The sequence below is a fragment of the Podarcis tiliguerta genome (genome assembly GCF_965153285.1).
Source record: "Podarcis tiliguerta genome assembly, chromosome: 13".
NCBI lineage: Eukaryota > Metazoa > Chordata > Lepidosauria > Squamata > Lacertidae > Podarcis > Podarcis tiliguerta.
This window is the reverse complement of record NC_139546.1, coordinates 43,034,456-43,047,229: the sequence shown is the minus strand read 5'-3', so window position 1 is coordinate 43,047,229 and position 12,774 is coordinate 43,034,456. Positions and strand designations below refer to the sequence as shown.

Genomic DNA, 12,774 nt, shown 5'->3' with positions numbered 1-12,774 from the left:
CTCGTACTTAAAAAAAAAAAGTCTGAAGGGGCTAACCAAAATAATAAATCGCACAATATATATTTTTTAATCACACAAAACTATGACATCACAACCAACAAAATGAAATCCAGATTAAACTCCCCAAAAACTTGATAATCACAACAGTAATGATCAAACAATACAAAATGTTAAAACACAAAAAAATAAATATTTGTACCTGTTGCAAAAGACAGGCATTTAGGTGCCAGAGGACAGAACTAGCGAAATATGTCTCACAGATAGGGGTAGACCACAGTGATGTCCTGTTCCCCAGTCCCTAAGGGCAATCTAAACATGAGCCCATTTATAAGGGAGCAAGGTAGGCTTTGAATTCTAAAAACGTTTATGGCAAGTTTGAGCTCCCTCCAACCCAGGGGTCAGCAAACTTTTTCAGCAGGGGGCCGGTCCACTGTCCCTCAGACCTTGTGAGGGGCCAGACTATATTTTGAAGGGGGAAAAATGAACAAATTCCTATGCCCCACAAATAAATTCAGAGATGCATTTTAAATAAAAGTACACATTCTGCCCATGTAAAAAACACCAGACAGGCCCCACAAATAACCCAGAGATGCATTTTAAATAAAAGTACACATTCTACTCATGTAAAAACACGCTGATTCCTGGATCATCCGCGGGCCGGATTCGGCTCCTAGGCCTTAGTTTGCCTACCCATGCTCAACCCCATCTCCCCAAATGAAAATATTAAATATTAAACGTCAATTTCTGGTGATGTCTCCCACAGCTCATCTTTGATGCGTCTTTTTTTCGATTTGCTGTGAGCTTCATCCTTGCAGTAAGACCGTGAACAAGATCACTTCTACCCCCATTTTCCAGAATGGGAAAACTGAGTGTTTGATGCATCTGGCTTGCGTCTGCCCGAGCCGGATTTGTTTGACCGACCTCTTCAGATACCAGCAGGTGAATCTTGGAGAAAGAGGGAGAAACATCTGCAGGCAAAACTCAACATCCCTAGAGTCTTTTCCCGCTCGCGCTTAAGGTCACGTTAAGCGCTGGCGTGCGTTTCCCTTCTCATGAGGAACCTCCTGGTGTTCAGCTCAGGGTGCCACAACAAGATGTAGCACTTGGGGAAAAACATCCCGCAAAGCAAGGCTGAGCTGGAGGCTAGGATGGCGAAGGCCTCTGTGGCTGCTGTGTACCACGCTCTGGAGGTGAGGTAAGCAGGGATGAAGGCCAGCCACACCCCAAGGCACCCCAACAAGCTGAAACAGATGAACCAGGCCTCGTTGAAGGCGTCGGGGAGATTCCGTGCCAGGAAGGCCCCAGCCAAGCTGAGCGCCGCCAGCACGCTCAGGTAAGCCAGCATGCCCCAGAATGCACTGGGAGAGCCTTCATCGCAGAAGCAGGATATGGCGTGAGGGATGGAGTGAAAATCTCTCCCGGGGGTGGGAGGGGAGATGGCCAGCCACGAGGCGCACAGCAGAAGCTGGGGCAGGCAACCCAGCAGGACCACGGCACGGGGCGTCCTGGACCCGAGCCACAGCTTTGCGGGGTTGCCAGGGCTGGTGGCCCGGAAGGCTGCTACCACCATCGCCGTCTTGGCCAGGATGCAGGAGAGGCAGAGGGCAAAGGTCAGCCCAAAGGCAGCCTGGCGCCACAAGCAGGACCGAGGCGTGGGCCGCCCGAGGAAGGGCAGGCAGCAGAGGAAACTGAGTGCCAGCCCTGAGAGCAGGAGGTAGCTGAGCTCTCGGCTGTTGGCTCGTACCAGAGGGGTCCCCCGGTGAGTGACAAAGAGGCCGAGGATCAAGACGGGCAAGAGGGAGCCGCAGATGGAGGCACTGGCCAGACCGGCTCCCAGAGGCTCGTGGAAATGGAGAAAAAGCTCCCTTTTGGGTACACATTGTGTCTGCCCCACACCAGGCCACTGGTCTTCGGGACACCTTGAGCAGGCGGAAGAATCTAGAAGGAAAGAGGGATTTGGGGAGCATCTCATCACTGCATCAACCAAACAATCCCCCTCCCTCCCTCCCCCAAAAGAAAGGAATTAAAGCCCTCAGGTGCCCTCACTAGCTTTTGCCCTGCAGTCTGTGTCTAACGCTGTGAAAACTCTAAAGCTACACCAAACAAAGGAGTCTCTGGATGTACACAGAGTATATCACTGGGACAGGCTCAAAGCGCAATTCAAGTGCGTCTGGAACTGTGGTGTAGGGCAAAATGGGTTAGAAATATCACCCTCCCAAAAGTACTAAACTTGGGTTGACCCTGAGCAATTGATTGGCAGGAGAATCATCACAGACGAAAGAGAAAGACTTCTTTATGGGATGGAACATGTCATTAATTTTGGGAATTCTCAGCTGCAAGATATGGGAACAGCCCCTAGTTTAGGGCCAAGCTATGTGTTATGTCAATCTACCTTCCTTCCTTCCTTCCTTCCTTCCTTCCTTCCTTCCTTCCTTCCTTCCTTCCAACATGTGATTTGATGCCAAGATGGCTTTAAAAGAGTATTTGGTGAGTTTATGGAGGACCAACCTATCCCCAGCAATGCTAGCTAAATGCCGTGGGGGGCAGCCAAAACAGCAACAATAGGTATATAAAACTGACAGATATTTGTAGCATAGATAATCCTTCCCAGAGTGACTATAGTGGGCATTCCACTCACCTGTCTGGTTTGAAATTTCACCGCTTGCACACGGCACACATTCAAAGCAACAAGTAGCCATATCTGAGTGCTGGGTTTTGTGGTGGCCCATGGGGCAGCTCGGTGTACAGACTGAGACAGGGACCTAAATAAGAGAGGAGAGGAAGATTTGCCTGACTTGATATTTCTCTTCGCAAAGCCAATGTTTACCTGCATTGTGACAATTAAAATGACCATGAATGACGAAGCACACTCTGTTTTAAAATACCACATCTATATGAAAAAGGCTTACACTGGTGTGTTATCCATAGCTGTCAAGCGTCCCTTATTTGGCGGGACAGCCCCTTATCCCAGCGCCATGTCCCGCTGCTGTCCCTTATTGATGATGTCCCTTAAATTTCCCGGGTTTCAAAGGAAGCAGCTCCTCTCCCTCCCTGCCGGCCAGGGAGGAGGGAGGCTCCAACTGTGTTGCTTGGCTGCATTGCTCACCCAATAAGGAGTCTAAGAATGACTGGGGGGGTGGAGCTTGCATGCCCTGTGCCAATCAAATCGGCCTCATTGCCTGGGGACTCGCCTTTGCTCAGCGCTTCCCAGCGGAGAGGTGATGGTGGTTTTCCTTGCTGCATCCCCTTTGCCAGGTTGCTGCGCTGTGGGAACCAGCACTTGAGGCTTCGTTTGGCTGCTGGTTGACTAAAATCCCTTATTTTGGCTGGTGATCCCTTATTTTCGAGGCTGCTGGTCCCTTATTTTCAAATCTGTAAGTTGACAGCTATGGTGTTATCAGCTTAAGCATCATGGCTCCCCCCACCCAAGAATCCTGGGAACTGTAGTTTTGGCGAGAGTAGAGAACTCTAGTCTCCTGGAGATGTGCAACAGTTGCATAACCCTCCAACATTTATCCGATGAAAATAGGGATGTGTCGTCTCATTCCATAATTTTTATCTTGCTATTTATACCCCACACATCTTACTGGGTTGCCCCAGCCACTCTGGGCAGCTTCCAACATATACAAAAACATAATTAAAAGAACTCTATTCAGGATTGCCATACCCGCTAACATTTCTCCAATAAACCAAGGAACATCCAAAGGGAAAGTGGGACATTCCGGGAGCCAATCAGAAACTGAGATGGTTTCTCTAAATCAGGGGTGTCCCTGGAAAAAAGGGACACTTGGAGGGTCTGCAGTTGCCTCCAGGTGGGAAATGGGCCCATAGCTGCTGCTCCTGCCCACTGAAATAGGGCAGGTGTGGAGAACATTTGGTGAAGGAGCCAAATACATACCCTCCAACATCCTGTAGATCCTGTGTGAAAAAACTCAGGACCCTCCTCAACCCTCTCTGCTTTTTTATTTTTCTCTTTTTGTTTTTAAGAGCAGCATACACTGTACTCCACAGGACAGCTGTAGCAAAGACCTCCGTTTCCTAGGAGCTGCATTCTAAAGAAATCTCCCTGGACAGGCTTGACCACAGGGTGCACCTCAGGGCACACAAACACAAGAAGCTGCCTTGACTAAGTCAAACCATATGCCCACCTACTTCAGTATTGTCCACACTGACTGGCAGTGTCTCTTCCGGGATTTGGACAGGCCTATCTGGAGATGCTGGGAATTGAACCTGGGATTTCTGCATGCAAAGAAGATGCTCTGCAACTAAGCCACAGCCCGTCCCTCATGTGCCCTGCCACATCCAGTCCTCACACAGGAACTGAGGTTTAAAAGGTTTAAAACAACAACAACCTCCTTCTCTGCATATCTACATATGCAAGATAGATACAGTGGTACCTCAGGTTAAGTACTTAATTCGTTCCGGAGGTCCGTTCTTAACCTGAAACTGTTCTTAACCTGAAGCACCATTTTAGCTAATGGGGCCTCCCGCTGCTGCTGTGCCGCTGGAGCCCGATTTCTGTTCTTATCCTGAAGCAAAGTTCTTAACCTGAAGCACTATTTCTGGGTTAGCGAAGTCTGTAACCTGAAGCGTATGTAACCAGAAGCGTATGTAACCTGAGGTACCACTGTATGCCCTTTGAGGAGCAATGGTGAACATTTTTTTTTAAAAAATATTTTTACAATTTAATTTTATATTCACACATACATTAGAATTCCCCAAAAAGTGTAGCATTCTCTTAATTCTCAGACTTCCTTCCTCCCCTCTGTGGAGTCCGCCGATAACTGTTTTCCACTGCATACCATATTGTCCTCTATTTGTCCATAAAATTCTGTTTATATCCACAGTTCCTTTCACATTGCAAGTTCACAATGGTGAACGTCCTCCAGATGCTGTTGAACTACAACTCTCATCAGCCTTAGCAAGCATGGCCAATGGCCAGGGAGTTGTAGTTTAGGAGCATCTGGAGGGCAAAGTGTCCCCCCCCCCCCACCTGCCTTGGAGGATAAAATCTGTCCTACCTGCGTATTCCCTCCTGTCCACATGATGGCGCTGTCATCCACCTTCAGCTCCTCGCCTTGTGAGGGGCTGAACGCAATCTGCCCCACTGGCACAGCTTGGAATTTCTTCATGGAAGGGTAGCGCGTGTTGAGGACATCAAAGAGGGCAGGGGGGTCACCGTGCTGGTCAAAGGAGACTTCCTCGCCCACCTTGTTCTTGAAACGGACTTTCCTCAAGTAGTGAAGCAACTGGAAGCAAGGCAGGGAGGAAAGGGGCTGGCATCAGTTTTGTGCTCTATGTAAATATGCATCGTATGAGTTAAGGACATGCAAGAAACCACTTGCTGGGCCAGATGGGAGTTGTAGTTCAGCCACGTCTGGAAGGCCAAAGGTCCCAGGCGCCTGAGTTTTAAAGGGAAGAGATTAGGCTTTCTGCTCGTATGTACATGCTGCCCTGGACTAGTTAACTGGCCAAATCGTGTGGCTAGTTACTGGCAACAGAATACACTGGTACCTTGGTTCTCAAGCACCTTGGTACTTGAACAACTTGGAACCAGAACGCTGCAAACCCGGAAGTAAGTGTTCTGGTTTGTGAACTTTCTTCGGAAGCCAAACGTGCTCCGTTTTGAGTGTTTCGCTTCCGATTTGAGTGCCACACTTCCGTTTTGAGTGTTACGCTGAGGTCTGCCTGTTTTTGCTATTTATTTTGCGTTTTTGCTGCTCTTTTCTTGTTTGTTTTTCAGCTACTGATTGCTTGATCGTGTGACTGCAGTACATTGTTTGTTGCTTTCATTTTATGGATCAACGGTCTCTTTAGATAGTAAAATTCATGTTAAATTGCTTTCTTAAGGGTTGCTTTTAAAAGTCTGGAACGGATTAATCCATTTTGCATTACTTTCTATGGGAAAGTGCGCCTTGGTTTTGGAACGCTTTGGTTTTGGAACAGACTTCCGGAACGAATTAAGTTCTTAATCTGAGGTAATACTGTATCTTCATTGTTATGAGGAGATTTCACACCGTGCGTTCCATCCTGCCCTGTTCGTGTTCGGGAAGGATTTACGGTGTGGCTGAAAACCCATAAGAGGGACAAAGGAAGGACTCCCCACATCATATGCTGGATTCTGAGTTCCTTTTTCAGCTATTAACCCTCTCTGCTCTTTTGTGTGTGTGGGAGAATCTGATAAAGAAGAACAACATCTGGAGGCAGCTGGACCCATTCTGGAAACCCCCCAAAAGCATTTCAATGTAAGAACATTAAGAAGAGCCCGCTGGATCAGACCAATGGGCTATCTATTTCAGGATCCTGTTCTCACAGTGGCCAGCCAGATCCTGCTGTAAACTCTCTAGCCGGGACCTCAGCAAAAGAGCGCTCCTCCTGTGGTTTCTTTCAGCTGGTGCAGTAGTACCTCAGGTTAAGTACTTAATTCGTTCCGGAGGTCCGTACTTAACCTGAAACTGTTCTTAACCTGAAGCACCACTTTAGCTAATGGGGCCTCCTGCTGCCGCCGTGCCGCCGGAGCACGATTTCTGTTCTCATCCTGAAGCAAAGTTCTTAACCCGAGGTACTATTTCTGGGTTAGCGGAGTCTTTAACCTGAAGCGTATGTAACCTGAAGCATATGTAACCCGAGGTACCACTGTATTACCTTCCAGGGCTCGATCCCAGGAACTCCGCCTTCGGTCCTCTTCAGTCCCCTTGGCTCCTCTTGCGCCATGTCGTGCAGGGCATGGGCGATGGCATAGACGGCGTTGTGGACGTTGAAGGACAAGCCGAACCCCATCATGCCGACAAAGGAGTTCCTGCAATCCCCCAAGTTCTCCGTCCCTGTGCAGGAATGGTTGCTGTTGTTTTCCCCCTCCTCAGAGCCCGCGTCCCACCAGCAATGGAAGACTTCGCCCCAGAACTCCTGGATGAAGATGTCTTCTGGAGAAGTGGAAGGGTGGAGCCGGACTACAAAGTCCCTCAGGCCGGGGACTGGCCGTTTGCGAGGGGAGATGGCCAGCGAACCGCTGAGCATCAGCAAGGCCTGCTGGTTCCTGTAGAAGGTGATGTGGCTCATGGCTTCGGAGCAGAGCCAAACCTTCCCTGTCACCCCCTGGCTGTGCAGCAGGAGAAGCAGAGGCTGAGCCTCAGACCCACAGAAGGTGACGATGACCTGGCTCTTGGATCCTGCGACCCTTCTGGCGACTCTCTCGACGTTGTCCATGTCCGGCGGTTTGTCGAGCAGCTCCGAAAAGGCAATGCAGGCCCCGTGCCGGACAATCTCCTCCCGCACAATCTCGATGCCTTGCCTCCCGTATTCGGAGTCTGTCGTGAGCAGGCCGACCCACACCCAGGCAAAGTGGGTCACCAGCCGAGCCAGGCCCAGGGCCTGCAGCCTGTTGCTGGGGACGGTGCGGAAGAAAGAGCGGAACTGAGAGCCGTCGTCGGCCACCGGGCCTGTGGCAAAGTAACTGATCTGGGCGCAAGAGGAGAAAACCGCCCGTCTGTTAAACAAAAACGCACGCTGGTCCCCCTATGCAGACACACTTGTCAGACGAACCTTCGGTTATTTGAATGAGGGACTTGCACCCTCACCATAACTGTCAACTTACAGATTTGAAAATAAGGGACCAGCAGCCTCGAAAATAAAGGATCAGCAGCCAAAATAAGGGATTTTTTGGGCACAGGTATGTTCAACTTCTGAGCCCCTCCGAGCCAAAGGCAGAAAGCCCAGCCATCAGCCAAACAAGGCCTCAAACGGTGGTTCCCACAGCGCAGCAACCTGGCAAAGGGAATGCAGCAAGGAAAACCACCGTCACCTCTCCGCTGGGAAGCGCTGAGCAAAGGCGAGTCCCCAGGCAACGCGGCTGATTTGATCGGCACAAGGCATGCAGGCTCCACCCCCCCAGTCATTCTTAGATTCCTTATTGGGTAAGCAGTGCAGCCAAGCAACACAGTTGGAGCCTCCCTCCTCCCTGGCTGGCAGGGAGGGAGGGAGACGAGCTGCTTCTTTTGAAACCTGGGAAATTTAAGGGACATCATCAATAAGGGACAGACGGCGCTGGGATAAGGGACTTTCCCGTCAAATAAGGGACGCTTGACAGCTATGACCCTCACCTTGGTATGTGAACATCTGATTCGGATATCCGAACCTTGGGACTTGCGTGTATGTGAATATCTGAGGCAATGGCTTTCTTTAATGCTGCCATTTTATTTTCGCTGACATTGCGCTCAGCCAGAGAATCACTGAACACATCACCTTATAAACCAATATCATTTAGACTTCAAAAAACCTATAAACCTATATCATTTAGACTTTTTTAAAAAATGGAACTGACATGGCTTGGAAGAACAGAAAAGTCTCTAGGATGCAAAAATTGTTGGAAGGGTGCGGGGAGAGACAGTAATGCAAGTAGGTGCACCTAGATACAGCATGAGGCCTAGTCAGGGTATTATCGTATAAGGCATATTTCATGGAAATAATAAATTCACAGTAAACAGCTCCCAGCCACAGGCTAATAAATACAGGTACAATAATGCTCCCACTCAATCCATGCAACCACATTGCCCTCTATTGGCCCTTCCATGCAGCTACAACTATCTGCCAAAATTGCAACACCCTTAAAAGACTACCGATTTTATTATAGCGAAAGCTTTGATGGACTGCTCAAATCCATTTCTTCTGCTTCTTCTTTTTAAACAAACAAACCTCATTGTGAATTTTTAAAAACAGTTACCAAACATAAGGTGCTGTCTTCCAAAACAAATACATGTACAGGTGTTAAGTCTTGTATCCCAGACACTGAGATCCAGTGCCGAGGGCCTTCTGACAGTTCCCTCATTGCAAGAAGTAAGGTTACAGGGAACCAGACAGAGGGCCTTCTCGGTAGTGGTGCCCAGCCTGTGGAACACCCTCCCTTCAGATGTGAAGGAAATAAGCAGCTATCCTATCTTTAAAAGATATCTGAAGGCAGCCCTGTTTAAGGAAGTTTTTAATATTTAATGCTGTACTGTTTTTAACATTTGATTGGGAGCCGCCCAGAGTGGCTGGGGAAATTCAGCCAGATGGGCGGGGTAAAATAATAAATTGTTGTTGTTGTTGTTGTTGTTGTTGTTATCCACACTCCATGGAAACAAACTCAGAAAATCTTTCACATTACAGATTAGGCTCCCATCTGCATGGGCTACGCCGGTCTAAAGCGTTAAGTCATTCACTTCATCCAGTGCATCTAAGTCCATAAAAGCACACGCCACAAAAAAATTGGTTACTCTTTTAAAAGTCCCACAATGCTATTTGCTCCTTATGTGACACACACAGATATCGTGTGAAATCAGTTTTATCCTTGTGGGCTCTGGCATTTTGCAAAGTGCAAAAGGACAGCTCCTGCCTGAGAGGAACTCACAGCCCCATACCACTCCTACCTGAGGGTATTTATAGACATCCAACCACCTAGCTATCGTCCTGGACTCGGTTATGCCTGCCTCCCCTATAAGACCAGCTTGAGGCGGGGTGTGGCCGCAGTGAAAGTTGGGGATGGCGTTTTGACCGCCCGCAAGAAACTGTGTGGCACCCAAAAGGGCTCTTGAAAGAATCTGGCAAGAATCGAAGATGTGGAAGCCGAGAGTGATGTTGGGCAGTAGGCTTGAATCCTGGTTAATCTCTTTGATGGCAAAGACCATGGTTTGGATGAACTTGTAAAACCAAAGGTCCAAGCTGTGGAAAAGCAGGAGAAAATGCAGGGGATTCCAGTCAGAATGCAGGAATTGATTTTTGGACTGCACAGGCTGCCAACTAAGATAGACCTGCCTCGGATGTTGTTCAGTCAATAGCTAATGGACATGAATGGTAAATAAATGTGTCTTCAATGGGTTCTGATGATTGGTGGCTACTAGCTACCAAACACAGATACCAGTGAGTGTGAGGAGAGTGTATAAACACACACACACACAATCCTAATTAAAATTATATTAAAAAATAAACTGAAGCAATTTTCTATTGTTTTCTGTTATTAGTAAAAACAATTCAATCCAGATTTTTCTGGTTTTACAAAAAAGAAAAGAAAAAGAAACCAGCATTTTAAATATCTGGGTAGGCTTGTAAAATTTCAACAGTCGCCGAAAAGAGTCTGGTGAAGCCCGCTAAATCACCGCTAATGCATTATTATGAGGTCAAGAACATCACAGAAAATGCCCCCAATGGATTGCCAGTCTGGTGAGGCCCCAGATTCGAACCCAAGTCTCTCCCAGGTCCTAGTCCCACACATAACTGCTACACCATCACAGGCTTGGTCGGAGAGGCCCCGGGTGACGTGCATGCTTGTGTGAGTGAACGAGCCCTCCTTAGGCAAAAGAGAAAAGGAAAATTATCCACCCACCCTGCTCCAAAGCAGCCCAACACCCCAGATTTACCTCGAGGGACGTCTTCCATTGAAAGTTCCAGCAGTATCCTTCGGGAGGGGCTGCTGGCGCCGCATTGAGGTGTGACAGTATGTGGGATTAGGCGGCGTTGTGAAGGTGATGGCCACAGCTTCGCTTGATGTTTGGTGATGCAGCGGGAAAAGCCCTCCGATGAGGATGTCTCCCTTTCTCTCAAAGGCCTCCATCCTGAGGGCTGGCAGCTGACACTGGTGCCCATCAGTGCGGACCATCAGCATGAAAAATGGGAGTCCTAGGAAGAGGGTGTTCATGGATCCACAAGCAGATCTTCTGTATTGACCTCTTGCGGAAAATAGATGTGACATCCAAAGAAGGCGGCCCTCTGTAACGCGGAGGTCTTTCTTCGCTCTGAATCTTGGTTGACGGCAAATATTAGTAATATTTCACATTGTGTTAGCTAGTGAGCCAGACCAGAAAAAGAGACAGAAAACAGCAGCTCCCTTGGCTATGAAAACAGAATGCACAATTAATATCCAAGACCCCCCCAACTCCCTTTTTCAATTGACTCGGAGAGCAAAATAATATTTTGTTGGCTCTTACCATCCCTGGAGCATTGCTGCCAAATGGAAAATTGTGGCGAGTTGAGGATGCAAGGCGAGATGAGTGACGGGTCACCACCCGCCACAAAGGAAGGGCACATTTGAAAATGGATTCTCTAGAGGGATGACAGGACACCGGAGACTCCATTTGCTCAGCAAGGCAGCCTTTGGCTCCTGCATTCACAGCAGCTAATAGCATAAAATTATTCCTCCATCCTCTGAAACTTTTATCTCCTAGGGGGTTGCTGCAGATGATCCAGTCAGGCCAGAGAATCAAGTAATTGTTAATTCTTTCACCCAGGAGATGAAAAAAGATAGATGGTATATGCTTTGTTTTTCCTTTGTCACCTGGATTGGGTCCCTCCCGGTAAATATCTGGACTGTATTGCAGGTATGTGTGAATTCTGGGTATGTGGAGCGTCACATTAGTGTGGAATTTTGTGTCTTCACCCTCTTTTGTTTTCTTTTGAATAGGTTTCTAGACCTCATGATGGCCAAGGAGGCCAGTACGCTGTGAAATCTTAGGGGCCATGGAAACACAAGGCCTTTCCTTCCGACCAGTGGTGAGAAACCCAAGTGAGAAGTGTTAACTAAGGCTCAGAAAAGGGCAACCAAAATTATTAAGGGGATGGAGCAACTCCCACATGAGGCAAAGTTACAGTATCTGGGGGTATTTAGCTTAGAGAAGAGGGGAGGTGGAGACCTGATGCAGAGCCATAGCAACGTGCGTGGTGTGAAAGTGGAGAAATCCCCCTGCTCACAGTTATTAACACCTGAACTTGTAAGCATCCAATAAAACCGAATGTTGGAAAATTCAGGACAGACAAAAGAAAGCACTGTATTTTTTCGTGCATAACATGTCCCCGTGTATAAGACAACCCCTATTTTGGGGGACTCCAAATTAAGAAAAGGGGGGGGGGCGGAGAGATTGCCCAGAGTTGTTAAACTTTTTTGGGGGGGGGGGTTGACCAAAATCAACAGCAGGCCTTGGCTGACAATTGTCTCCCTTCTTCACTATCCATTATTTTATAATAAATAAAACATTCTTATACACGGAGAACTACGGTACTTTTTCCCACAGTGCATTGTTAAACTACTTAATTTGCACCCCATAAGATGTAGCGATGGCTACCAACTTGCGATGGTTTTAAAAGAGGATTTTGCAAATTCATGGAGGATAAGGCTATCAACGGCTATGTTTCCCTTCAACTGTCAGATGTACTATGTCCCTGAATGCCAGTTCCTGGAAATCACAAGTGGGAAGTGTGCTGTTGTGCTTGTAGGTTTCCTATAGGAATCTGGTTGGCCACTGTAAGAACAGGTTGTTGTTTAGTCGTTTAGTCATGTCCGACTCTTCGTGACCCCATGGACCAGAGCATGCCAGGCACTCCTTTCTTCCACTGCCTCCCGCAGTTTGGTCAAACTCATGCTGGTAGCTTCAAGAACACTGTCCAACCATCTCATCCTCTGTCGTCCCCTTCTCCTTCTGCCCTCCATCTTTCCCAACATCAGAGTCTTTTCCAGGGAGTCTTCTCTTCTCATGAGGTGGCCAAAGTATTGGAGCCTAAGCTGCAGGATCTGTCCTTCCAGTGAGCACTCAGGGCTGAACCTTTGGCTCTTCTTCTGTTCTTAACAGAATGAAAAATCCACAGAGATTCTATGTGAACGATCAGGAGCAGGCAGTGATCTTATCGCCCAGCCTTTCCTACTAAGCCACCACATTTTCAGGGGTAGAGAGAATATGGAAATAAAATGGGTGCAGCTTTTTCAGGTTGAGAGATGCATTGGTGGCGAAAGCTCTGCCCCTGTTGGGTTTC

At 48.0% G+C, this 12,774-nt stretch overlaps 1 protein-coding gene across 1 annotated transcript; it reads right to left on the bottom strand.

Annotated features, from left to right (window-relative positions):
- Positions 1–22: 22 nt before the first annotated feature.
- LOC310662906 (extracellular calcium-sensing receptor-like) lies at positions 23–9,705 on the bottom strand. Its single transcript, XM_083410267.1, has 5 exons — positions 9,405–9,705; positions 6,646–7,458; positions 5,022–5,249; positions 2,639–2,762; positions 23–1,938 (listed from the first exon to the last, which is right to left on the bottom strand). The coding sequence occupies exons 1-5, from the start codon at positions 9,660–9,662 to the stop codon at positions 1,025–1,027; spliced, it is 2,337 nt and encodes a 778-aa protein (XP_083266393.1). The 5' UTR covers positions 9,663–9,705; the 3' UTR covers positions 23–1,024.
- Positions 9,706–12,774: the final 3,069 nt, after the last annotated feature.

Bases quoted from the DNA above. Each gene is read 5' to 3' on its own strand.
- LOC310662906 (XM_083410267.1), bottom strand. From the start codon at position 9,662: ATGGTCTTTGCCATCAAAGAGATTAACCAGGATTCAAGCCTACTGCCC. The intron at 2,763-5,021 runs GTAGGACAGATT...TCTCTTATTTAG, and splicing joins GGACAGGAGGGAATACGCAG to GTCCCTGTCTCAGTCTGTAC. The intron at 1,939-2,638 runs GTGAGTGGAATG...CTTTCCTTCTAG, and splicing joins TGAAATTTCAAACCAGACAG to ATTCTTCCGCCTGCTCAAGG.